We start from the raw sequence: 26969 nt of genomic DNA, 5'->3' as shown, positions 1-26969 counted from the left end.
TATCCCCCCAGAAAAGAAAACTAAAAACCAGACTTTTATGGAATAATCATGATACCCATATGTATAAATGAGTAACCTTACTGCGCTTATTATTGTGACATATGTCCTCACAGTCCTCTCCACCTACTGTTTACTACCTCTCATTGTGTCATGTGTAAATGAGACCGTAAATTCTATAGCGCAAAGACAATATTCTTTGTTCTGTAAAGAGCCTAGCAAATTTTTGGCACTGTGCAAATAGCAAGTAATAATTTCAAACTGCTTCTAATCAGATAGATCCAGCAGTTGATTTTAAATAAAAAGAGCATATACACTTTAAAAAAAACAAACAAACAGATGTAATATAAAGTTGCCTTTTTTGTTCTGCCCATCTGAAGAGACTCGTTAAAGCAAACACACACACAACTGGCAAATTAAAAAAAAAGGCAAAAAGCAATAAAGCAAACAAACATAAGTGAAAATGTAAACAAAGTGCTACTGCTAGCTATGGAAAATAAGCCTAAAGAAACAGTAGCACATAGACGCATGTAAAGAACTACTAGCAACAAATGGATACAATTAAAGTGGCTGAATTTTTAAACATTTCAGAATTTAAAAGTGATGTAAAATATTTAAACTACTGCAACTCTGTTTTACAGTAATGAGATTTACAAAAGTTATAACTGTATCATGTCTAACTTCATTATCATTTAAAAACAATTTTACTGAAGTTCTGTTCATTCAATTTAGGTTCTTATTACTCTGACGAGAAAAGGAAATACTGGCCAAAGTCAGAAAAGACTCTTTTTACACAAAGATGAGAAGGAGGATTCATTAGAAAAAGTTATAAAAGAAATCATATATTTAAAAACCCCTTTTCCTTTATTTATAATACCCTAGATTGTTACAATTGGAAGAATTTTAAAAATATAAAATACCTGTTCCGCCATTTATGCTGGTTGTGTATCTTCAGCAATTCACTCAACATAAAATTAAAACTAAAGCAGGCAGTTTAACTTCTGGTTCTCATGCCCTAAAGCCCTGCTCCTGTGATGAACTGTGAGCTGGTGGACCCATGTGTTCAGTAGAGTCCCATTGATGGCCTAAAATTGTTTGTGACCTGATTATCTGAAAGATTGCCTCTCTCTCCACAAGACATAGTGGGAGAGTTGAGATCAGCAGGCAGGCTCCAGCTAGAACCTCACTGAAATCTTACTTTCTCATTAGGTCCACCAGAGTCTGGATTTGTTAATCTTCCAGATGTGCTGCAAAACAAATCCTTTATTCTTTCTTTTTTGCAAGCTATTGTGGAGGAAGGAGGCTGAAGATTGGGGTGGTTGCAAGGATAACAGAATCTTGATTTTTTATGAACACCAGTCTTACCATCAATCACATAAACCATTTTTCACAATGAAAGAAAAATAACATAAGGTGATGGCAATGAAGAACAACTGGACATCCCTTCACATTTTGATGCATTGAACGTCACATTGCATCATTTTGAAAGACAAGACAGCAATGAAGTGCACCCTACCGCAATACATGCCCCATTCCTTTAGTAATTTTGAGGTCAGTATCACGAACTTTTTCTTTTTAGGAACTCCTCAATCCTGCATTATTTGTTCATAAAATAGGGGTTCTACTGTCTGGCGGGTATAGATGTGACAGCAGGCGGTGTTTGTGGTATTACATTCGTTTGTGTAGCGTAGCTGAAGAAAGAGAGGCCCGGCGTGTAGGATGGGAACTGTATTTTGTTATTTCGTATATTGATGAAACAAATGAATCAATAGGCAAACGCAGGCGCCGCAAGGGCGTAAGACCCGAACGCTTGTCCCGCTGTCAATGGCTGGAAATGCGCCTGTCGCTGCCGGGTTTGGCGAGCCGGGGCGGGCCCGGCATCCCCGCCCCATCCTAGTGCCGAGGACGCCTGTCCCCTCCGCCCGCAGCGGTCCCCGCGCCGCCGCCCGGCCGGACACCAGGGGGCAGGCGGCGAAGGGAAGCGGCCCATCGATGGGGGCGGCTGCTCTGCGTTCGGCTCCTCGGCCCTGCCTCTCGGCTCTGGATTAGCTAGCGAAACTGGTTACGTGGGACAGTCCCCAGCCCGGCCCCCCTGCTCCCCCCGCTGGGGTGAAGCGGGGTCTCGGAGGCGCCGCGCACAGCGCAGGGAGCCGCAGCCGCGCTGCAAGGCTCCGCGGGCGGCTTCCAGCTGGGCACCGAGCGGGGGGCAGACGCCGCTGTGAGCGAAGCCCGGGCGCCCCGCAGCCGCCCGCCCCCACCGCCGGGGGGAGCAGCGAGAGCAGGGGCAGCAGCAGCGGGCGGCCCCGGGCGGGAGGAGGAGGCGGCGCCGCCGCCGCCGCAGGCAGCACGGGGAAGCGGCCGGGCTGCCCGGGAGGGCAGGGCTGGGTCCGGCCCCTGCCCGGCGGGGCCATGGCGCTGCGGGCCCGGGCGCTCTATGACTTCAGGTCGGAGAACCCGGGGGAGATCTCGCTGCGGGAGCACGAGGTGCTGAGTCTCTGCAGCGAGCAGGACATCGAGGGCTGGCTCGAGGGGGTCAACAGCCACGGCGACCGCGGCCTCTTCCCGGCCTCTTACGTGCAGGTGATCCGGGCTCCGGCTGCGGAGCCGCCTGCCCCTGCCGGCGGGGCCCGCTACGCCAACCTGCCCCCCGGCGGCTTCGAGCCCCTGGTGCCCCCGGCTGCCTTCAAGCCCCCTGTCCAGCAGCTCCCCCCTCCGGCGGCGGCCGAGCCCTTCCCGCTGCCGCCCGCGCCCTACAGCGGCTCCTACCAGCCCAGCCAGGGCAGCGACGACGACTGGGACGATGACTGGGACGACACCTCCACGGTGGCGGACGAGCCGGGTGTGCTGGGCAGCTCCTACCCGGACTACGATGCGGCGGGGGGCGGCGGCCACACCTCGGCCCGGTACCGCCTCTCCACCCGCTCGGACCTCTCGCTGGGCTCCCGCAACAGCCAGCAGCCCGGTCACCCCCACCACCACCCCGGCGGCGGGGCCAAGAGCTCCGCCACCGTGAGCCGCAACCTCAACCGCTTCTCCACCTTCGTGAAGTCGGGCGGGGAGGCGTTCGTGCTGGGCGAGGCCTCTGGCTTTGTGAAGGATGGGGACAAGCTGTGCGTGGTGCTGGGCCCCTGGGGGCCCGAGTGGCAGGAGAACCCCTACCCTTTCCAGTGCTCCATTGAGGACCCCACCAAGCAGACCAAGTTCAAGGGCATGAAGAGCTACATTGCCTACAAGCTGGTACCCAGCAACACCGGGCAGCAGGTGCACCGCCGCTACAAGCACTTTGACTGGCTCTATGGGCGCTTGGCAGAGAAGTTCCCTGTTATCTCTGTGCCCCACTTGCCTGAGAAGCAGGCCACGGGCCGCTTCGAGGAGGATTTTATCTCCAAGCGTCGCAAGGGCCTGGCTTGGTGGATGGACCACATGTGCAGCCACCCAGTGCTGGCTCAGTGCGATGCCTTCCGACACTTCCTCACCTGCCCCAGCACCGATGAGAAGGCCTGGAAGCAGGGCAAGCGCAAAGCCGAGAAGGACGAGATGGTGGGCGCCAACTTTTTCCTGACCATCAGCGTCCCCACCGGCCCTGCCGCTGCCCTGGATCTACAGGAGGTAGAGAGCCGGGTGGATGGCTTCAAGAGCTTCACCAAGAAGATGGATGAGAGCACCATGCAGCTCACCCACACCGCCAATGAGTTTGCCCGTAAGCAGGTCACTGGTTTTAAGAAGGAGTACCAGAAGGTGGGGCACTCCTTCAAGGGACTCAGCCAGGCCTTCGAGCTGGACCAGCAGGCCTTTTCTGCCAACCTCAACCAAGCCCTTGCCTTCACGGGGGAAGCTTACGACGCCATTGGGGAATTCTTTGCAGAGCAGCCCCGACAGGACCTTGACCCTGTGATGGATTTGTTAGCACTATATCAGGGGCATCTGGCCAACTTCCCAGACATCATCCATGTCCAGAAAGGTAACATCCCTGAGTCTATCTTTAACATGCCATTCAATCTCTATCTCTCTGTGGTGATGTAGGAACCAGGAACTCCTGAGTGCTAATCCTAGCTCAGTCCGTGTCAGTGGTTTTCAGTTAAAGCCTGTTGCATTTACTCAGGCAGAACTGCCACTGAGCTTAAATGCAATAATACAAAAGTTTAATTCCATACCACTTTAGTGGGAATTCTAACCGGTTAAAAGCCACAGGTCTGGGCCCTAAGCCAGTCGTCTTCATCTATAAAATGGGAATTAATACCTGCCTATGGTACAGATATGTTGAAGATCATTGAGTTTGTTTATAAAACATCCTGCAAATGAAGTGCTGTAAAAGCATCTATTAGTATAATTAATATCTTAAAACAGTTTAACTGATTTTTAAAGATTTAATCTGAAGTTACCTGAGAACATAATACTGTTATAATTCCTTCATCCCAACCTGTCAAGGCACTTTGCAAACAGTATTTACAAGAACCCATTTAGAAATATTCTCATTTTCAAATGGGCAAACTGAGCCACAGAGCAAGAATGACTTGCTTGAGGTGTCACAGCATAACCTTGTATTATGTGCACTTTACGATGCAAGGTTTTGAATTAGATATTGAAAGCAGCTGGTGTCTTGTCTGTTATGGCTGGACACTTAGGCCTGGTCTACACCTAAAACTCTAGGTCAATTTAGTTACATCACTCAGAGGTGTGAAAAATTCATACACCTCCCCCATTTCCTCCACCCTCCCACAGCTGTATAGACAGCACTGTCAATCTAGCTACCGCCTCTTGAGGGGGTGGATTTACTACTCCGTGGATTGATGGAAAAACCCCTTTGATGGCTGTAGTTGATGTCTAAATTACGATGTTGCTGTAGCTGTGGGGTTGTAGCACTTGTAGTGTAGACATAGCCTAAGGATCTACTTCAGTGAGTGTAATAGTTTGCTGCAGTGTTCTTAGTTTAAATTTCATATTCTTCCTCTTGCTGTCTCAGCGGGTTCTTCTGTTCACTGTTGTCCTGGTAGCTACCACCTTCACCCTGAGATGTAACAGTGTTTCAGAGTTTCTGAATGTTGTTTGTAAGACACTGGGATTCATTGTTGGGAAAGAAACTACCCTTCAATAGAAGGCGTGGCCAAACCAGGCTCTGTTGCAGTTGAATTGTGGCTTGTGGAGCCCCCCCACTCTTCACCATTCTCCGCCTACCAGATGTGGGGAGCTTCTGTCCTGTGGTGCGGGTAGGGGCTTCATCAGGAGCAGGGAGCACCTCATGAGGCAGAAGCCTCAACTCTGGCAGGCACATGCTATGGCTCTCAAACTTCTGAAAATTATCGTATGCGGCTCGGAGGGCCAATAAGTTTGGTCACCTCTGTCATATACTGTAAAAGAACTGTGTAACTAGTAACATTTTTCACATACATAAAACTTTGTTATGTTAAATCTTATTTAGATAACCTTAACTTTACAGTACAGATGCTATCCATACCCTGATAGGTCAGTTCCTAATGCAATCTAATCACTAATGCATTCTGTACAGTAAGATGCAGGGCATGAATTGCCGCCCCCAATGGTAGAAAAATTCATTTTATTTTTTCCTAAATGACATGCCTTCAAGTTTTTGCTTTCTAGAACACCACCTCAGAACAAAGGCAAAACAGTTTGATTGGAAAGAGATAGGTATTTATAAAGTCCATGTTGGAATCACAGATTTCTGGTAAAATCTGAGGAGCCAGAGTTCACAGGTATCACTGTAATACACTTCCAGCTTTGATGCAAGGGAAGTTTTTGTTATGTGTCTTTTATGACAAGGAAAGACTCATCTAAATCAGATTTGTTTCACTGTAAAATTTTGGAGAATGACATTATTTCAAGAAAGAGAGGGGGAAATTTACGCTAATCTTTTTGTTTTGGAAAATTTCTCTCGTTGGCATTACCCTGTGATTAACTTACACCGGTGGTTCTCAAACTGTGGGTCGGGACCCCTTTGAATAGGGTCACCAGGGCTGACTTAGACTTGATGGGGCCCAGGACTGAAGCCAAAGCCCGAGGGCTTCGGCCCTGGGTGGCGGGGCTCAGGTTATAGGCCCCCTTGCCTGGGGCAGAAGCCCTTGAGCTTCAGGTTCCCCCCTCCCCCACCACCACCTAGGGCAGTGGGGTTCAGGAGGGCTCAGGCTTTGGTCCTCCGCTCCTGGGGTCATGAAGTACTTTTTGTTCTCAGAAGTGGGTCCTGGTGCAATGAAGTTTGAGAACCCCCGACTTACACCAAATTTTTTAAAGTCAAAAAGGAGCTTGATCCTGGTAAAGTGCATTTGTTTTGGGAATGGAGAATTTTAAAGTGAGGAATTCAATAACTAAGTTAAAGGAATACCATCAGTATGATTTTAAAACAAGCAAACAAACAAAAAAACTAAATATGTCGTCAATTTTCCAATAGAACACTGTTTAAGTAGTATGTACTGCAGCTTTACTTTCTTTTTTTTTAAATAGAGGTTTTTCTGCTGTGCTAGTGTTTTTTGGGAGGCTCATATGTGCAAGGCCCAAAAGCAACACATCATCAGTGGTCTCCGGTCTTTTTACACCCAAGATCACTTTTTGAATTTAAGAGCAACCCAGGCTCTACCCTGCCATTCCCTAAGCGCCGCCCTGCTCACTTCATCCTACCCCCCCACCCCCGTCGCTATCTCTCCCCCACCCTCACTCTTTTTCACCGGGCTGGGGCAGGGGTTTGGGAGGGGGTGCGGGCTCTGGGCTGGGGCAGAGGGGATCACAGTGTGGGAGGGGGCTCCGGGCTGAGCCTGGGGCAGGGGGTTTGGGTGCAGGAGAGGTTTAGGGGTGCAAGCTCTGGGAGGGAGTTTGGGTGCAGGTGGGAGCTCCGGGGGCATGCTGGACGTTTCTGGGAGTGGTGTGGGGCAACAGGCAGCCCCTCGCAGTCGACTGGGAGAATCTCCAGGATCGACCAGTTGATTTTGATTGACCGGTTGGTGACCACTGCCATACATGCTTGTCCCAACTCATCTTTCTGTACATACATCTTCTTTACCTTTTCAGTTTCATTTTAATCTTTGCAGCTGTTAGGAGTAAATTCACTCTCTTGTTGAACTTGGGGAAGTTCATGCAAATGAGCTTCTACCAGAATATTGCATGGGAGCGATACAGGTGACCATTAACGAGGCCCTCATTCTGCAGTCAGAGCCACACAGGAGCTCCGTGATGTCTGCACAGATCCAGTTGTAGGGTTAGGGACTATAACTGATTACATACAGTGTGTGGCAAATATACTAAGTAAATTAACTGGAAAATAAAAAGGGAGATTTTTTTTCTCCAGTCTTTTTGCTCTAATAATCTTGGATTGTTTGTAGCGAGGTGTAACTTTTTAATTACAAAGTGTAATTTTTGATGAAAGTGATTTTGTTTTTAAGGCTGACAGTGGCCCTTTAACGTCATAATCAGTAGAATAAAGAAAGTTGCCAGTATTAAAGAAGGTCCTGTGGCCGGTTTTGTTCAACATCTTTATTAATGATCCGGATGATGGGATTAACTTCACCCTCAGCAAGCTCGCAGATGACACTAAACTGGGGGGAGAGGTAGATATTCTGGAGGGTAGGGATAGGGTCCAGAGTGACTTAGACAAATTGGAGGATTGGTCCAAAAGAAATGTGATGAGGTTCAACAAGGACAAGTGCAGAGTCCTGCACTTAGGACAGAAGAATCCTATGCACCGCTACAGTCTGGGGACCGACTGGCTAAGCAGCAGTTCTGCAGAAAAGGACCTGGGGATTACAGTGGATGAGAAGCTGGATATGAGTCAGCAGTGTGCCCTTGTTGCCAAGAAGGCTAACGGCATATTGGGCTGCATTAGTAGGTGCATTGCCAGCAGATTGAGGGAAGTGATTATTCCCCTCCATTTGGCACTGGTGCGGTCACATCTGGAGTACTGCGTCCAGTTTTAGGCCCCCCACTACAGAAAGGATGTGGACAAATTGGAGAGAATCCAGCGGAGGGCAACGAAAATCATCAGGGGGTTGGGGCATATGACTTATGAGGAGAGGCTGAGGGAATTGGGCTTGTTTAGTCTGCAGAAGAGAAGAGTGAGGGGGGATTTATTGGCGGCCTTCAACTACCTGAACGGATTTCCAAAGAGGATGGAGCTCAGCTGTTCTCAGTGGTGGCAGATGACAGAACAAGGAGTAATGGTCTCAATTTGTATTGGGGGAGGTCTAGGTTGGATATTAGGAAACACTATTTCATTAGGAGGGTGGTGAAGCACTGGAATGGGTTACCTAGGGAGGTGGTGGAGTCTCCATCCTTAGGGGTTTCTAAGACCCGGCGTGACAGAGCCCTGGCTGGGATGATTTAGTTGGTGTTGGTCCTGCTTTGAGCAGGGGGTTGGACTAGATGACCTCCTGAGGTCTCTTCCAACCCTAATATTCTATGATAAGGAGCTATGACACCCTGCCTCCTTCAACAAAATCATAGGTGTTTATAGCAGAGCTGTTGGATTGGCTGAAAAACATAAAGTCTTTCTGTGTTTAGTCTTCTGCTTTAAACAACATGCTACACATTTTGCAATAAACCCCAAAAAGACTACCCAGTTGACATCCTGGAAGAGTGGGCAGGTTTCATAAAGATGGGCTCCATATTTACTACTTCTATAATCAAGTCTCCACATAATCCAAGATGCATCACTGGAAAACTCATTACCCAGTCCCCAAAAACAATCCTGACAGAGCAAAAAATGGGGTCTGCTGTACCTGATGCACACCTGATCAGGTGGAGGCTCTAGTCTCCTTCCTTTTGCTATTTGCTCCATACACAGCTGCACATTGAAGTTTGGGGGCCTGGGCTTAGTGCAAGAACTCCTCCCACTGCTTCCTCTTTACATGATAGGGTGAAGATGTGGGGGAATACAAAAGCTGACTCACAAGTGTTCATATGGTGCAAGAAATAAGTGCATGGTACAAACAGAGGTCTGGATATGTGTCGTGTTTGAACATGGTTCAGCTGTCCTTTTGCACCACATAGCCTGAAGCAGAAGTTTCAAAAGAAAGCCTCTCTCTAACCAGCCTCCCAAGTGATCCCCCTGAGATACTGCAGCACCCAGAGTTCTAGCAGAGAGCGGTAATAGTGAAGGAAACTAAGGCCCTGTCTACACTACCACTTATTTCGGCAAAACTTATGTCATTCAGGGATGTGAAAAAAATACCTCCTCCCTACCCCCGAGCAACATAGTTCTGCCAGCATAAGTGGTAGTGTGGACAGCGCTGTGTTGATGGGAGAGCTCTCTCCTGTTGGCATAGAGCGGCTACACAAGCAATCTTACAGAGGTGCAGCTGCATCGGTACAGCTGTGCCGTTGTAAGCTGGATAGTGTAGACATGGCCTAAAAAGAGCAAGAATGCTAAGGTGTGCTTCCTGTGCACCTTCCTTCATCTAATCTGAGAAGGATCTCAGCCTTTTTTGTGGACCATTCCTATGCAGGGCACACCCAGTCTTCCTCCTGAGGGCAGCAACAGAGCCAAATAATGGCAGGCAAACGGTAATGGTCAAACAGGTGGCATGAGACATGTCCCTTCCCTCTCCCAGACCTTTGCAGGGAGCAGTACCATTAAAGGATGTAGCAAAGCAGGTACCACCTGTATCAAGTCACTACTATTGACTGTAGCATGCCCCTACTAACTTTTTCTGCTGCCTTCACCAGTCCACCCTGATCTGGTGACCTTCAATAAATTCCTGAGGAAATCAGCATTCAAGATGGAGACACTCGCCATTGTAGCCATCAATAAAAGCAGCATTTACTATAGAATTTCCATAGATTTGAAGGGGGCATATCTGCACATCCCTATTATTCTATCTCACAGAAAATTTCTTTGCTGCCATCCATAGGTGAAGCACTTCCAATAGAAGTAGTTGTCTTTTGAGTTAGTCAGAGCATTTACAAAAGTGCTGGGCGACTTAGTGGCATCACTCTGACAGGAAGGGAGCTATTTCTATTGCTTCCTGTAGGACCTGGCTGTTTGGAACTCCTAGATGCTATAATCATACGATCATAGACTGGCACCCCATTGAGTTAGGCACTGTACAAAACAGAACAAAAAGACAGTCTCTGCCTATAAGCCCTTACAGTCTGAGTCAAGGATCTCAAACTCAAATCCTCATGAGGGCCACATGAGGACTAGTACATTGGCCCGAGGGCCGCATCACTGACCCACCCCCCAAGCTGCCCCCCGGCCCTGCCCCCACTCCACCCCTTCCATGAGGCCCCCTCCCCTGCCCCACCTCTTCCCCATCCCTATTCCAAGCCCTTCCCCAAATCCCTGCCCCTGCCCCGCTTCTTCTCCGCCTCCTCCCCTGAGCACGCAGCACCCTGCTCCTCCCCTGTCCCTCCTGGAAAGTGCTAAGGGAAGAGCCTGGAGGTAGGCAGAGGAGCAGGGATGCGGCGCGCTGGGGGGGCGGGGAGCTTGGCGGCTGCAGGAAATAACCGGGGGGAGGGGGAGCGCGGGGAGCTTGGTGGGCCACATGCGGTCTGCATGTTTGAGACCCCTGGTATAAGTAGTGATCAGCTCTTTCCAGAGGGGAAAAAAACAGTAACAGACACTTGCCATTTCAAATTCTGGAAGAACACAGATTTGTCATAGCTAGGGCCCTACCAAATTCAGGGTCTATTCTGGTCAATTTCACAGCTATAGGATTTAAAAATTAGTCAGTTTCATGTTTTCAAATGTTTACATCTGAAATTTCATGGTGTTGTAACCATGGGTGTCCTGACCCAAAAGGGAGTTGTGGAAGGAGGGTCGCAAAGCTGTTGTAGCGGGATTCCCACCCTCGCTTTTGTGTTGCCTTCAGAACTTCCTGCAACTGCAGGAGGTTCCCTGAGATGGAGAGGTGTCTGATCTCCCCTGTGCTGCTGGGAGCGCTCCAGCTGTGGACTCCTAGCTGCTAGTCCCGCCCGGGCTGGGGAGGGATAGGAGTAGCAGCTAGGAATCCCCAGTTGGGGTGCTCCCAGAAACATGGGGGAGGTCAGACATACCTCCATGAATCTCCTGTGGCTACAGGAAGCTCTGGGGCTGCTGCCCAGCTGCGGAACTTCCTGCAGCAGGGGGAGGTACACGGAAGTGGGTCTGACCTCCCCAAGAGAGTGGCTGCACAGGGGAAGACCTCCCCAGCCCAGAGACTAACAGCTGGAGCCCAAGAGCCCCTGGCTGGAGTGCCTCCAGCCCTGCACTTCTGCCTCTCCTCCAATAGCTAGATTTCATGGGGGAGGGCTTATTTCCTGGTCCATGACACATTTTTCATGGCTATGAATTTGGTAGGGCCCTCATCATAGGCAACTGATCATGAAAAAAGCCAGTCAATGCCAGTATAAATCAGTCATGTACTGTGGTTTCATAGACACTGTCAAACACAAAGTCCTCATGTCACAAGAGACATGAGAAGCTAAGAACTATATACTGGAATTTGAGACCATCAGTCTGTTCATGTGCTGCCTCAGGATTATGAACTCTCATGTAGATACTGTATGCCAGATGATGCATAAACTGTACAATTTCTGCAAGACATAGTGGCTTATATTTTCAAGAGTGATTAGTGGGTTTGGTTGCCTAATTTGAGACCACTTATAGTAGTCTGATTTTCAGAGGGTGGGTGCTGAACATTGCTGAAATTCAGGCCCATTTAAAGTGTCTCAAGGTGTATACTCAAACTGGGGCACCCAGAATCCTTAGTCACTTCTGAAAATGTAGGTCATTGTCTGAAATGGTGTCAAAGTCAAAATCTCAGATTGTAGACAGGCCCTTGAAAAGACAGAACTGGACACTTCCAATCTTAGAACTGGACACTTAAGCAATGCCAACCTAGTGGGGTGTGGTACACACTTCAAGAGAGACTCAATACAGGGAACGTGAGTAAGAAAGGAAAACAGAAACAGCATCAACTAGCTGAAGCTTTTGTTATGCCATTAGCACACTGCCATCTAAAATGTGGCCTAGTGGATATAGCACTGGACTAGAACTCAGGAGACCTGGATTCTATTTCTGGCTCTGCTACTGGCCTGCTGGGTACTTGACCCTTAGGCAAATCACTTTGCCTCTTTATGCCTCAGTTTCCCCATCTTTAAAATGGGGGTGATGATACTGCTCTCCTTTGTAAAGTGCTTTTAGATCTGCTGAGAAGCGCTATATAAGGAATAGGTTATTGTATGATTATATTATGACAGATGCCAGTCCAGGCGTATTGCATATAAAGTCAATAGTACTACTTGTGAGTAAAATGTAAGCATGTGCTTAAATGTTTGCAGGACAAGGCCCTTTGCTGAAAATGCCACGTAGGTCTAGCATATCTTAGGATAGTATATACATTTATTTTAAAATTGTTGAAGTTGAATTTTGAATGAAACCGAAAAGCAAACCGATCTAGCTTGTTACACACTGTTGTTGCACAGCAGTTTATTTTTTTTCCCTTTTGTAGCTGGAGGTAAAATGTTCAATAGGCTGATATTTCTGTAGAGTTCCTTTCATTTATCTTGCTCTCACTTGCAGTCATCATAGGTGATTTGAGGTACTTTTTAGCCTTATACTGCAGCTTAGACTAATTAAACATTCTTAGTGGTGATGGTACTTGTCAAAAGTGGTATATTTACCTTTGTGGACTTTGAAATATTTCATCTCTAATTAGCTGTTTCCATTGATAATGTACATTGTCAAGTGTACTTTTAATAAAGATGAGGCATAGTGGCAGATGGGAGATCAGTCATCACAAGGTAATCAGTGATACTAAATATATCTGCAGAGGTCTCTTAAATCTGTGTTTAATATTTATATGACAGTAGCACCAAAGGACCACAGATGTAATTCCGAGTCCATTGTATTAGGGGCTATAAAGACACTGCCCTTGCCCCAGAGAGCTTACATCCTAAGAAGACAAGTGACGTTTGAAGAGGGGGAGTGTGGAAGGACAGGATTACAGTCACATATGTACAATTTTTATTTACATTAGGCATTTTAAAAATAGAAACTCATTTAACACCATCTGCTTTCTACGTCATTAATTGGCTACATATAAACTGAATTAATGTAACCATTAAGTCTAGAAAAAAAATTGGAAACCATAGAACTTTTAAACCCCTCCATCAATCACCTTTTATTATTTGCATGGTATCTGAATTGGATCTAGGTGTGAAGCTGATTTTACTAACCTTTTGCGCTGAAATATGTGTAGCAGTTTCCTATGAACATCACACCTGCTGTGACTGGAAGTGCACCCAATGTAAGCAATCCCCTACTTAATCTGATCATTGAGTAGTGAATCAAAGTGTGAATTTAAATGGTTAGTACAACATTAGTCCTTTCAGCTTTTGAGTCCCAATTTTTGAGAGTAACTATTTTCTTCTAATATCATTGTGAGCAGTGGATGAACAAGCAGGCATCGAAAAGAAAGAAGTCACACTTCTTAACTATTATGTCACTGCAGACTCTATGATGTCAGTATGCTGAATTGGGCCCCAGTCTTGCAGATATTTACAGATGTGAGTAACTTTTCCCATAAAAGCCTTTGTAGGATCCAGGGCCTAACATTGTAAGAGTTATTTTTCCAACAAGGGGACATGGGAGTTTAAAAAACAAAAACAAATTAAGTATCCTCATGCAGGACCAAGTTTTTGAGGTGGGTGGTTATTGTCTACCAGATAGTTTGCAAGCACTTGTAACCTTTATAAAACTGCCTTTTGAAGTGCAGGCCACTTTCCTTTTCTGAAAGATAGAACTCCTCTTATATTTTCCACCTTCATGGAGAAAAGCATCATCTTCAGTTTAAAAAGTCTGGGTGTATATATTTTGTTGGCTAGATCTGAAGAGGTAAGTCACTATTTTCACCCTGTGGTGTTGAAGACAACTTGCTTCCTTCTCTTTTGGTATGTGTACAGTGCAGCTAGATGCCTGTGGCTAGCCTGTGCCAGCTGACTCGGGCTGTTTAATTGTGGCATAGATGTCTGTACAGTCGGAGGGTCTTAGATCCCAGGCTACAGCGCAAGCGCAAGCCCAAACAGTTACACTGCAGCTAACCAGCCCCTTAGCCCAAGCCAGCTGGCACAGGCCAGCCCTGGGTGTCTTAACTGCAATGTAGACAACCCATTTGACTCCAAAACCTGATTCTAGGTTAGGGTAGTAATTGGTTCCTTCTTAGTTACTATGTTCTCCGTTTTTCATTATGACAGCTTTGCTGTATATTCAACACTTAAGGCTGAGAGAGATTTTCTGTTTTTAACTTAAGGCAAAATACTTTATTAAGCTATTTTCTGTCATATAACCTGGTTAATGTACAGAATATGCAAGATCATTTACTATGAGCAAATTTCTCTAATCTGTGCTGATGACATTAAGAAAATAGTCTGTCAATAGTGAAATCCCTTGTACCACTTCATACCTTCATTTTGAAGCGCAAGAGGAGAGTATTCTTTTTTTTAAAATTCCATTTTAAGAAAGTAAATGGGAATTGTAAAAGGCCCTTTGATGATATTTAGCTTCAACTGCACTGTCTGAGGGGTCTCAAAGTACTGTACAGATGTTAATGAATGTGAATCTTCACAATATCTATGTGAATGGCTAATATTCCTCTTTTAAAATGGGGAAGCTGACTAGAGTGGAGGCTAAAACTTGATTATTGTAAACCCATATACAGTATCCCTGAGCAGTGTGAGGGGCAACATGAAATTGACATAATTCTTGATGGTTTTACTGCTGTTGGTGTACTGCACAGATGTAGTGAGACTGTCTAGAATTAGAGAGACAAGGTGGGTGAGGTAATGTCATTGGATTGGTGAAAGACAAGCTTTCAAGTTACACAGAGCCCTTCTTCAGATCACAAGAGCTCTGTGTAACTCAGAAGTTTGTCTGTTTCTCCAACAGAAGTTGGTCTAGTAAAAGATAGACAGAGTGGGTGAAGTACTCTAATATCCTGGGACTAAGACAGGTACAACAGCACTGCAAACATTGTCTAGAATTGGATTAGTTTTGGGCTTTGTTGGTTGGCAAACCTGTGTAGCAGAGGAACTGAAGCTCTCTATAGACTCAGGAAGAAGACAATGCTTGGATTTATTGGTCTGTTTCCATGGGCTTTCTTTGCAACTGTAGGGACTATAATTATATCTGTATAATGTCTTCACTTTTGCAGTAATTGCTTGCTTTGGACCTTATGCTCACCAAGGAAGCTGTGTACTTGCCAGTGGAGAAGGGATTTTAAATCCTTTTGATAAACAATGGACTGTGAATTTGGGGTGGATATCATGGCTGCTATTTTGACACCATCAGCTCAGGATTAAACAAAGACTGTGAATGGCTAGCCAACTACAAAAGCAGTTTCTCCTCCCTTGGTGTTCACACCTCCACTACTAGAAGAGGGCCTCATCCTCCCTGATTGAACTAACCTCGTTATCTAGACTGATTCTTGCCTGCATATTTATACCTGCCTCTGAAAATTTCCACTACATGCATCTGACAAAGTGGGTATTCACCCACGAAAGCTTATGCTCCAATAAGTCTGTTAGTCTATAAGGTGCCACAGGACTCTCTGTCGCTTTTTATCATGGCTGCTGTTACTGAGGAAACTTAATATGCAGATTCAGGTAGCTCTTCTGTGAAGAATAAGCAGGCAGTTTAAGGTTAATTTGCTCTCAACCGTTGCTGAGAGGTCGCTTCTGCTCTCAGAATCTTCTAGTGAGTGGGATGAATACATCACATAAAAACTCAGTTGTCCTCTGAGAGTGACAGGTAAATCAAGTTTCATGTATGCATTCATGGGCTACCAAATGTTTGTCTTTTCAGAACTCCAGGCCAGACATTGTAGTAAAATAGTCTGAGGGTTTGGATCCTAGATAAGAAAAAAGTGAGCCTGTTTCAAATTGCATTTTTCATTTTTGCAACTTTGTATATAATACTGTAAAAGTGATATGGTAAGTGAACGGATATCTATGTTCTCCCTACGTGGTAGAAATGGCCTTATTTTAAAATAGCTTGTTTTAATATAAGGAAGGCAAGGGAAAGGAGAGGTTAGAGTTCAAGGTTACCACTTTAAAAGCACACTATTCAGTATTCAAGAGGAATCCGGGAAGCCTACTAGTAGCCCTGCAGATTTAAAATAAGGGTCAGTTTGATGGCAGCAAAAAGTTATATTATTTTACTCTAATAATCCGCCAAGTTGTATTGCATAGTTTACTGATTGGATAGGGATAAAGGATCATTACAGACCTTTTTATTTTCACCAGATTTCACAGTTGTAACCACTGAAAGATATTCTTTGTTAAATTTAGAGTTTCTTCAAAGACCATCATGTTTTCTGACTCTCATTTAGTTTGCTTTTGAGAGAGCAGTATTTCTGAGGAACTTTTGTACTTCTGCACAGACTCATCAGGGAGGATTTCCTACTGAAGCTCATTGGCTGGTGGACTTCTCAAAGGAGGCATTCAAGAATGTGGCGTTCCTTGTTTTTGCCATACTTTTCACTAATACAAAGGCCAGACCATTCAAGCTCCCCTGATTTTTCCCAGCTCTGTCATTCTGTGACTACTGCCTTTTTACTACTCACTCAAAATGTGTCTATTGGTTATTTGAAGTTGATGTATTATCTTGTTCAGAAAAGAGCACTGAGTGATTGTTTGGTCCTCTTTCCAAGTTGCCTGGCTTGGATGCCACACTGATAGTTTCTTTAGGAACAGCTAAGCTCTATAAGCCTGGTTAGTGAAAGATAGGGTTACCATATTTAAAAAATAAAAAAAGAGGACACTCCACAGGGCCCTGGCCCCACCCCAACTCCGCCCATTCCCCACCCCTTCCCCAAAATCCCCGCCCTAACTCCCCCTCCTCCCTCCCAGCCACGTGAAAAGGGCTGCCCAAGCGCTGCCGGCTTCACGGTTTGCCAGGCAGCCCCCAGACCCTGCGCCCCTGGCCGGCGCTTCCCCAGCGCAGCTGGAGCCCGGGAGGGGAAGCACCCAGCCGGGGGTGCAGGGTCTGGAGGCTGCCCGGCAAACCATGAAGTCGGTTGCGCTTGGGCTTCGGGCAGCCCCCATGCCTCCAGACCCTGCACCCCCGGACGGGCACTTCCCCTCCCGGGCTCCGGCTGCTGTGCTCCTCCCCTGACTCTTCGGCTCTGTTTAAGAGCCGAGCTGCCCGAGCGCTACCGGCTTCGGACCCCAGCCGCCGGCCGGGCACTTCCCCTCCCGGGCTCCAGCTGCTCTGCTCCGGCGGCGCAGGGTCCAGAGGCATGGGGGCTGCCCGAAGCTGGAACGCTCGGGCAGCTCGGCTCTTAAACAGAGCCGAAGAGTCAGGGGAGGAGCAGAGCAGCCGCGGGAGGGGAAGTGCCCGGCCGGTATTTTCCCGGACATGTTCGGCTTTTTGGCAATTCCCCCCAGACGGGAGTTTGATTACCAAAAAGCCGGACATGTCCGGGAAAAAATGGACGTATGGTAACCCTAGAAAGACCTATGGTCTTGCATGAGAGGCAAAACATGCAACTCTCAACTATTGTTTCTTTTCCTCACTTTCTCTGATTCCAGTTAAAAAAATGGTATTGCATAAAATAGCGATACTGGTACCATAATGTGGAGGAGGATATTCCTGCAGTCCTTTCCTTGTTGGAACTCTGCCCCTGCTTCTCATGTTACATACCTTTTGTACAGTTGTTTTTAAAGGAATCTATAATTTGAAGAGTAAAGTAAGGACTTCACTTGATTGATAAGGATCTGATATTTGCTGAAAACAGGGTTATAATAAGCAAGCTAATTTAATTTGTCACTTATCTCTGGCTCATGTTGAAATAGATCTTATTCAAATTATCTGTCTTGAACTATATTAGCAGAATCACAGCTTGGTTGCCAATATAGGACAGAAATATTATGGTCAGAGGACCTTTGTGTGTTACCTTGTCAGTTCTTACAACCAGAGTTTGGTGGGAAAGTTTAGGAGTACCAGGTATTGGTGATTTGATAGTAGGTACACTTTCCTGTAAGTTGGTAGTGAACCAAAGACTCACCATGCTGTCAGAAAATATTCACTGCTGCTTCAAGTGCCATCTTTCGGAGGAGATGTATACCCACTCACTTGCGGTTAATCCCATGATCCTGAACAGTTTGTATTGTTGCTGTATGCTGTTAATGCATTATTGTTTTACCTTACAGGTGACTGTTTCAGTAATGAATGATACATTCTCTGTATAGCTTGTGCAGCCAATGGCATTTCTAATGTGGTAAGGACCCTCCATGTAAAAGGCGGGGAAAAATACTTATTTTTGTCCTGATGTGAACAATGTTCACAATGGTTTGCTTTGCTTTGAGAATTATATTGTCTCTTCCCCCTCTGCTCACAGCCACAGTCATTTGCACTGCAAGCCCTTTTACTGTCTCATTCCACTTTCTTTTGCTGTCTCACAGCTTCTATATGGACCAGATGTGGCAACTTTGTTATACGTTTCACAGCTGGAAGCATTTATTTTTGGAAGGAATTTTAAATTGTCAGTCTTCTTGGCTGCTAGTAACATAATTATAAATCTTCCTTATTAAATCCTGTTACATCATTGCATTCTCTAGTCTCCTCTTTCATTACAATACAACATCAGAGCATGAGGTTTTGTTGCTGGAACCTGTGGTCCTTAAGCCTCTGAGGGGTATCTGTTGAACATCCAACTGTTTAGCATTGGACCTTGGATTGAGGATTACAAAAAATAGCATTTCCATCTTTACATCATTTTCCCCCTCCTTTTTTCAGTTCGGTGATGCAGTTTTTTCTAGTGCTTTTGATCCATGCCCTCTTTGCTATTTGAGGGCTGATCCTAATCACCTAGAACTTGAATTCAAAGCTGGATAACAAAAGCTCAGTTGGCTTTAGAACCATGAGCAAGATTTTCTAGATTTGTAATACTTGGAAGTAATATTTTGGTCATCTAGTCCATCTCTCCTGCTAATAATCCTATACTTTGGATCAATGGTACTATATATAGAAATGAAATGGATTGCATATTCTATTATACACACAAAAATACATTAAAAGCACGTTATGGTTGCAAAATAAGCACTCAAAAATTAGGAAATGCCAAAATTAATATCTTCACAGGCATCAATGTGCACAATTTTAGATCAGCCCCATTGTAATGTCCCTCCTGCTAATATAATAATACTGCTATTATATTGTACTGCTATGAATATATTTCATATTATTCTCTATGCCATACCTTAAGGATCCTAACATCTTGTTTTTTCCTCCCTCCCCCCCCAAACACTTAGCAGAAATCTTCATGTCCTGATGCACCACAATGACTTCTTCCAGACTTTTTTTTTTTTTTTAAGTGTGTTGCAGCCCTGCCTGATTGTGTTCTTTGCTTTGCCTCAGCATTTTAAAGTAGATTAAAAACATTATAAAGAGTGAAGGTTTGCCCTGGTGTCCTGGCCAAACTTTCTCTGCCTTCTCCCCTCCCTAGTTGTTAACAAGCAATATACCATGCTGTCATCACCCTCAAATGTGGCTATATATCAGGATTATAGGTCCCAATAGTTCTGCAGTTGCATCTGCATGAGTGGACCTTAACATCCCTTGTGCAGAGCCTCATTGTAATCAATTAGGCTCTTCTCAGGCTCATGGGTTCACCTGTGTGGATCCAAATGGGGCTATAGTGAAGTGTTTTGAGACCCTTTGGGCTGAAATGTGCTACATAATTGCAAGAGGTTGTTACTGAGAATGCAAAAGCAAATCAGTTTTTGTTAGGATTAATTTCACTAGGCTCAGTTTTAACTAATTGCTAAATCATATTATAGAGTGAATGTCAGTTTGCTTTATGCTTAATGCTGTTTAAAAATAAATAGAACCTCTGTTTTTGGTAATCAAATAGAGATCAAACTGACTTTTTTCCCTTTTATTCTTTTTAGGTTAGTTGAAGGTTAATTGCTTTCTTAGTATATTACTCTAAATCCATGAATTTTTATAAAGCAAGCAAGTTTGTGTGTAAAGATATGCACTCATTACATGTATTGCTGACCTAGGGCTAGAATCTATTCTATTCTAGATGTTAATGGAGAATTCTGTTATAGTACCTGCATGAATCCTGCTGCATTAGGTCAACAATATCAATTATTTAAAAATTCTACTTAGGATCCCTTTTCTAATTGTATTTGGATTTTAATGATCAATATGACTTTAACACTCTTTACACTTATAAAATTTTCTGGTTTATGTGTGAACTATAAATATAGAGAAGTTGTATTAATGTGGAATTGTTTGAGGAGAGCATGTGCTATAAAGTGAGTATTAAAAAACTAGCAATACTTATGACTCTTGGTGTGTAAGGTTTCTAAAAATCAAATTGGAAGATAATTATTTGGATATTCTGTATCTCGCATAACAATATTTCCCACAGTGCAACTATAGTATGATCAGACTAAACAATTCCATCTGGCTTCTTTCTGCACAAGCCCCAAATTACATTTTTTTTTCCCACTGAAAGAAGTATCATTGCTTGCAAAGAACACTGAAATCAATGGAGATTTAGGAGTATATTCTACCTGACTCTTGGAAGGGGACAGTCTATAGGCATAGGCAAGTGCTCCATAGCTCGCTGTGCCTCACATACAGGGAGTTTGGTTTAGTTTTTTAGATGGACCAGGGTAGAGTAAGTATGAGACCAATGGATTGTTTTAATAGCTGATTTGTGGGCCAATACCCACCTCTTCATTGGAATGCGTTATCTATGCGAGCTACTGCAGCTCTGAAGTTGTAGGAGTTCGTGCAGAGCAGCTCTAGCACTACTTCCGGCATAACTACGGTGTATACGATGTGGACTTTTCACACTCCTGAGTGACGTAATTATACTGATATAGGTCTGCAGTGCGGACCAGATCCAAGTATGTCTAGTGGAAGTTTTCCAGTTCCAGGAACAGTATTTTAATCTGTTTTTATTGATAGTTAGCCTGAACTCCTTCAGTGTACTTTGTCCTGTATTCACCTGGGTGAGGGAGAAAGATATTAATATCTACTTCTGTATTTCTTAGCTCTTAAAGAGATATATTGTAATAAACTTCCCAGGTTCTTTGTGTATTAAGTATTTAACCCCACTGTACAGAACATAAGAGCTGAATGGTACATTTGAACACTCACTGAAATTTGAAAAGATAAGTCTCTTAATGACATCTTCTTTTGTATGTAGGCTGAATTCTGTATGTTCAAGACTATTCTAACGGCATTCATGTAGGCTTAAGATTCATCTGTCTAGTCAGTGTCTTGCAATATTTTGTTTTCCCTACTGTTAATGTAGGTGTTCTCTATCTTTCTTTAAAAAGCATACTGACTGATTTAAGATATTGAAATATAAATACAGTATTTATAGCCACTCTGGGTTTGATAGGGCATAGAACCCAACTTCAGCAAAATAAAATCTTAGAGCCTTTATAAAAAAAAAAGGCTTATTTTTAGCTATTTTCTTCATTATCTGTCAATCCAATCAGAAAAAGTTGCTTATGTAATGCTTCCCATGGTTAATTTTTGAGGTATTTAGAGCAACTCTGTATTGGTAAAATCCTATGACTACAGCTACTTATGGTATGTCTACACTACATTGGCTAGGGCACTGCTGTAGTGCTGTAGCACCATAGTGTAGACACTTCCTATATTGACAGAAGGGTTTTTTCCATTGGTGTATTTAATCTACCTCTCTGAGAGAGGATAGCTAGATCAACAGAAGAATTCTTCCATCTACCTATCTTCATCTACAGTGGGGGCTAGGTCAACCTAACTATGCTGCACAGGCCACAAAATTACATTCCCTGAGCAGTGAAGCTATGTCAAATCTAATTTTTCATTGTAGGCCAGTCTTTAGATCTAGATCTCAAAGGCCCTGCTCCTGCTGCTGGGATTACTAAACTGTGGGTATGACATCTCTACAATTGATTTTCTGGAATCTCTGCTTTACCTTCTAGACCAGTGGTTTTCAAGCTTTTTTTCTGGCAACCCAGTTGAAGAAAATTGTTGATGCCTGCGATCCATCGGAGCTGGGGGCTGAGGGGCTTGGGAGGGGCTCAGGGCTGGGACAGAGGGTTGGGGTGCAGGAGCGAGGGCTGCGGATGGGAATGAGGGGGTTCAGGGTGTGGGAGGGAGTTTTGGATTGGGGCAGGGGGTTCGGGTGCAGGAAGGGGTCAGGGCTCTGGGCTGGGGGTGCAGGCTCTGGGCTGGGGCCAGGGATAAGGGGTTTAGGGTTCAGGAGGGGGCTTTGGGCTTGGGGAGGCCAGGGGTGCAGGGTTAGGGACAAGGGGTTTGGGGTGCAGGAAGGGGCTCCAGGTTTGGGGGGCTCAGGACTGGGGTAGGAGATTGGGGTGTGGGGTTGGAATGCAGCAGAGGGTCAGGGCTCTGGGCTGGGGGTGCAGGCTCTGGGGTGGGGCCAGGGATGAGGGGTTTGGGTTGCAGGAAGGGGCTCCGGGTTGGGGGGGGGGCTCAGGGATCTGGGCTGGGGGTGAAGGCTTTGGGGTGGAGCCAGGGATGTGGGGTTTGGGTTGCAGGAAGGGCCTTCAGGTTTGGGGGGGGGGTCAGGGTTCTGGGCTGGGGGTGAAGGCTTTGGGGTGGGGCCAGGGATGAGGGGTTGGGGTACAGGAAGGGGCTCTGGGTTTGGGGGGGCTCAGTGCTGGGGCAGGGGATTGGGGCACAGGGTTACCTCAGGCGGCTCCCGGTCAGTGGCTCAGTGTGGGTGCTAAGGCAGGCTTCCTGCCTGTCCTCGCACCGCGGACTGCACTGTGCCTCGGAAGTGGCCAGCAGCAGGTCCAGCTCCTATGTGGTTCTCGCCCGCAGGCACTGCCCAAACCGACCAATGGGAGCTTGGAGTTGGTGCTCAGGGCAGGGGCTGTGCACGGAGCCCAGTGGCCCCCCTGCCTAGGAGCCGGATCTGCTGCTGGACGCTTCCGGGGCACCGCGCAGTGTCAGAACAGTAGGGACTAGCCTGCCTTAGCCGGGCAGCATCGCAAATGGGACTTTTAACCGCCCCGTTGGCGGTGCTGACCAGAGCCACCGCAACCCAGTGTCTTACATTCCGTGACCCAGTACTGGGTCATGACCCGCAGTTTGAAAACCACTGTTCTGTAGCATAATAGTTCAGTTTCAGTGATCCCTTTCACGAGTTTGTTTAAATTTATTAAACCTTGGTCACTGACATCAGTTCCTCTTTTCTTCAGTTAAACTTTTGTAAGAAAGCACTGAAACTGTTATAACAGTTTATTGAAACTGAAACTGTTATAACAATTTATTGTCTACATATTTTTGAGAGCTAGAGTATATGGCACAGATATTACTGTGTTTACGGCTGCTTATCTTTACAGCTAATGAGTTTTAAGTTATTCTAAATACAAGTTTCTAGACGTGTGAAATGCCTGAGAGGTAGGTAATAGCTGCATTGCAGATTTAAGTACACATCTGCAGCTGTGTAACAGAGAGAACGAGAGAGAGAAAGGACTTTTAGTATGCCAGAGAATTTGAATATATTGGTAAAGTACAGTAGTAAATCTATAGTTAAATCTATTTAGTTCAATATTCCTTTTTTGTTCTTTATACAGGAGCCCTTACCAAAGTAAAGGAGAGTAAGCGGCATGTGGAAGAAGGGAAGATGGAGGTCCAGAAGGCTGATGGTATTCAAGATCGCTGTAACATTATTTCTTTTGCCACCTTGGCAGAAATTCATCATTTCCACCAAATTCGAGTGAGGGACTTTAAGTCACAAATGCAACATTTCTTAAAACAGCAAATACTTTTTTTCCAAAAAGTGACGCAAAAGTTAGAAGAAGCTCTTCACAAATATGACAGTGTTTAATCTCCTAACTTAGAATTGTGGACTGTTCAGAGTATGAGAGGGATTTAAGCAGCAGAGTAAAAATCACTGTTATGGAGGAACTGTTGCCAACTGTTGGTGGTACAAGAATGGTTTTGTGTTCATCTGGAGTCCCAGCTGAATCTCTAATTAAGTAAGAAGGAAATGGTTAATATGGCTATGTAATAGAAACAGTACCACACATTGTAACTAAATTATACTGTTTATGCCTACACTACCATTGTAACTTTTTTGAAATAATGATTATACTATTTGCCTTATTGCTTTTTGAAGTATGATATTTTAGTGCATACTTTGTAGACCTCAAAAACCTTTTGGGTCTTTAAGCTGGCTAGATAAAAGCCTGCTTCAGATGCCTTTTTATTCTCCTAGATTTGGATTTCCTAAATTCAACCAATTCTCTGTTTACAAACGCCTACTAGAGCAGCTATGCGACTTTGTGCCTTTAGACTTTTCCTTTTCTAGTAAGCCACATTTTTATGACTGAATGAAGGGTTGGTGCCTGTGACAGGAATGGATTATGAAATCTCATATTGACTGAAATAATCAGCTGCCACCATCTAATTGGCACAGCAAGTATTGTCCTGTGATAAATGTTGGCTCAAAAAGCAGGATTTAAAATCAATTCACACTTTCTTAGAATTGAAAATGAAGACTATTTATTACATTTGCCAGAACCTTAAACATACAAGTGAAGAGTACAGCACCACTGTATTCCCTTTCTTACCATGATTACATAGTGAGGGGTTTTATGTTAGAATACATTATTGTGAGGAGAGACTTGGAGAACTAATCTAATAGAAGCAGAGGAATGAAATGTGTCAAGGGACCCTGTATACAGGCGAAGTGACTAACACTTGTTTGTGTACTTGATAGCTGGAGATAATTGCTCATTGTTTGGCTATTGGTTCAGTGTAAATTCAAATACAGACCTACATGGTCAATTGAGACTCCACTGTGATTCACTGGTTTACTAGGTCACAAATTTTCAGGGATGTTCAATGGTATAAATGGTTTGAAAGCAGTCTTGGCTGAACTGACTAGGAAACAGGAAGCATTTCTTATATTTATAACACCCAGTTAGAACTTAACTAAACTATTGTCTTGCTTTTTTGTATATGGATTTTTGCAAAGTTGATTGTGTGTGTATACACACAAACAGTGTCTCAAAATAACAGTTATCTGATCTTAACCAAGGAAATCAGTCTAAACTTTATCCTTAACCTACCAGTTCACTTTCTGAAGGTCACTACGAGAAAGTTTGTCTCCTTCCTATAAACAAGAACCAAGGAAACTGAATTTAATTTACACACACACACACACACACACACACACACACACACAAAGAGCTAGCTTAAAACAAACAAAAGCCAGGAAACTAGGCAGTTGGGATATCGTTCAGATGGCGTACAAAATATTAACCACCTATACCTTAGAAATCCAGCAGTTATCTGACTGGATCGTGCCAACTGTAATAGGTTAAAAACCCCACTGCTGTTAGATGGAGGAAAAAAAAAAAAAAAAAAAAGCAAGCAGCCACATTTTCACAAGATTTTTGGATTGCCCTGCGCTGATGGTTAGTCAACAAAGCTATTTCAGGAAGAGGTTTGCTGACAGCAGTGATACTGATAAACAAAGAAAAAAACAACACTTTGTTAAAATAAAAGGACAACCAATAAGGAAAGAAACTGTTTACAAGAGAATTGCAAACAATGTTGAGGAAATAAAAGTACTTGACATTGTCATAATGCTGACTCACCATCCTTAACCTTCCTCATAGTACCTCATTGTAGGGGTAGTGGTCTCCGAACAATAGCTGATCTTATTCCCAGATATGGTTTACTACATACTTAAGAGAGTGATGGGTTAGGTTTGGAGTTTCAGCTTGTGCTTGGTTAAGCCAGATACTGTTTTAATAAATATTTATGTGGTAATTATATGAGGCTGTAATCAAATTCATTCAGCTTGAGCAGTTAAAAGACTTCAGAAAATTACCTTGATCCAATTAAAGATTTTAGGAACTTAACAGTACTGAAATGTTCATATCCAAGAGAAAATGAAGCTGTTATGTTATATACAGTACAACATTATCAGAATGGTACAGTTTCCACAAATAAACTGTCATGCCCTTCCTCTCATTCTCAGTTTTGTTTTGTTTTTTCAGAGGGGGACATTTTTAAATAAGACTGAACTAAATCCTGGATCTGAATCTCTTCAGACTTTGGAATGATTCAAATCCAGGTCCAAACTTTGCGATTTTGGCCCATTTTTGTGGTAAATCTTTTGTAACTTTTTAGTTGGTCTTAGGTGAGAAAAAAGGTTGCTTGAATATCTTGGTTGACTAAAGTCAGTGAGATGCTTTTTTTTTTTTTGGTTAAGTACCCTTACATTGGAAAAAGGGAAACGAGAATACACTTAATTTTACTTATCATGAGGAGTCCAAACTCAGTTTAATTTAAAATACCCTCTTGGTAAAGAAGTAACATACTGAATAACTGTCAATGAATCTCTGAACACTGAAGGATGTGGTCCAAGGCCCAAATGTATTCAAGATGGAGCTATATTCTTTGGTAGGGTCCCTGGATTCTGTGCACTTTGGTGCAGCAAACTGAAAATCTTGCAGCAGCTTTTTTAAATTAAAAATAATTGAATTAAATATGGAATAGAACAAACCAGGACAGGAGCCTCTGTTTAATGTTAAATTCCAGTTGTTGTACAGTGTCTCTGCTTTTTCAGTTTTTAATGTGTCAGATATTTTTATCAACAATACATAACTATTGTAGAATTTTATGCTGGGGGGTTTGGCAGTTGGATAGGGGACAAATAGGGCTTTTGGCTTCTATGAAGGTGTTGGGGGATGTAGTGTTTGTGGATAGGTGTGAGTGCTATGTATCCGTTCAGAAATTACCAGCAGTGAAATGTTGAACATTGTTGCCATTTTAATTGTCATCTTTAGGAGTTAATGACCAGTTAAAACAAGTAGGGCAATTTAAACCTCAGGGATGCTTGCAAATTCAAGACAACCTCTTCAGTTTATATTCTCTGCACATTTTTAGTTTCTTTACAACCTTTAGGGTCGTACAGGGCAATATGTTTGACAGACTTAGGAGTGTTGCACAATCCAGCCTGCAGAGACCCATAGGAAAGCACTTGATGACAATACTTCAG

General features: G+C 44.3%; 1 protein-coding gene across 2 annotated transcripts; it reads left to right on the top strand.

Annotated features, from left to right (window-relative positions):
* The first annotated feature begins 364 nt into the window (after positions 1-364).
* On the top strand, positions 365-25939 carry SNX18 (sorting nexin 18). Of its 2 annotated transcripts, XM_054032232.1 has the most exons (5): positions 365-2626; positions 2659-2732; positions 2767-2900; positions 2949-3958; positions 23530-25939. In XM_054032232.1, exons 1-5 carry the CDS (start codon positions 2407-2409, stop codon positions 23781-23783), a joined length of 1692 nt encoding a protein of 563 aa, XP_053888207.1. In that variant the 5' UTR covers positions 365-2406; the 3' UTR covers positions 23784-25939. The 2 variants fall into 2 exon arrangements, with proteins under 2 accessions (XP_053888207.1, XP_053888206.1); XM_054032231.1 differs by having other exon boundaries at positions 369-3958.
* The last annotated feature ends 1030 nt before the right edge of the window (positions 25940-26969 follow it).

The sequence above is a fragment of the Malaclemys terrapin genome, chromosome 6 (assembly GCF_027887155.1).
Source record: "Malaclemys terrapin pileata isolate rMalTer1 chromosome 6, rMalTer1.hap1, whole genome shotgun sequence".
NCBI lineage: Eukaryota > Metazoa > Chordata > Testudines > Emydidae > Malaclemys > Malaclemys terrapin.
The sequence above is the reverse complement of the archived record's forward strand: the minus strand, read 5'-3'. Positions and strand labels throughout refer to the sequence as shown.

Bases quoted from the DNA above. Each gene is read 5' to 3' on its own strand.
- SNX18 (XM_054032231.1), top strand. From the start codon at position 2,407: ATGGCGCTGCGGGCCCGGGCGCTCTATGACTTCAGGTCGGAGAACCCG. The intron at 3,959-23,529 runs GTAACATCCCTG...TTCTTTATACAG, and splicing joins CATCATCCATGTCCAGAAAG to GAGCCCTTACCAAAGTAAAG.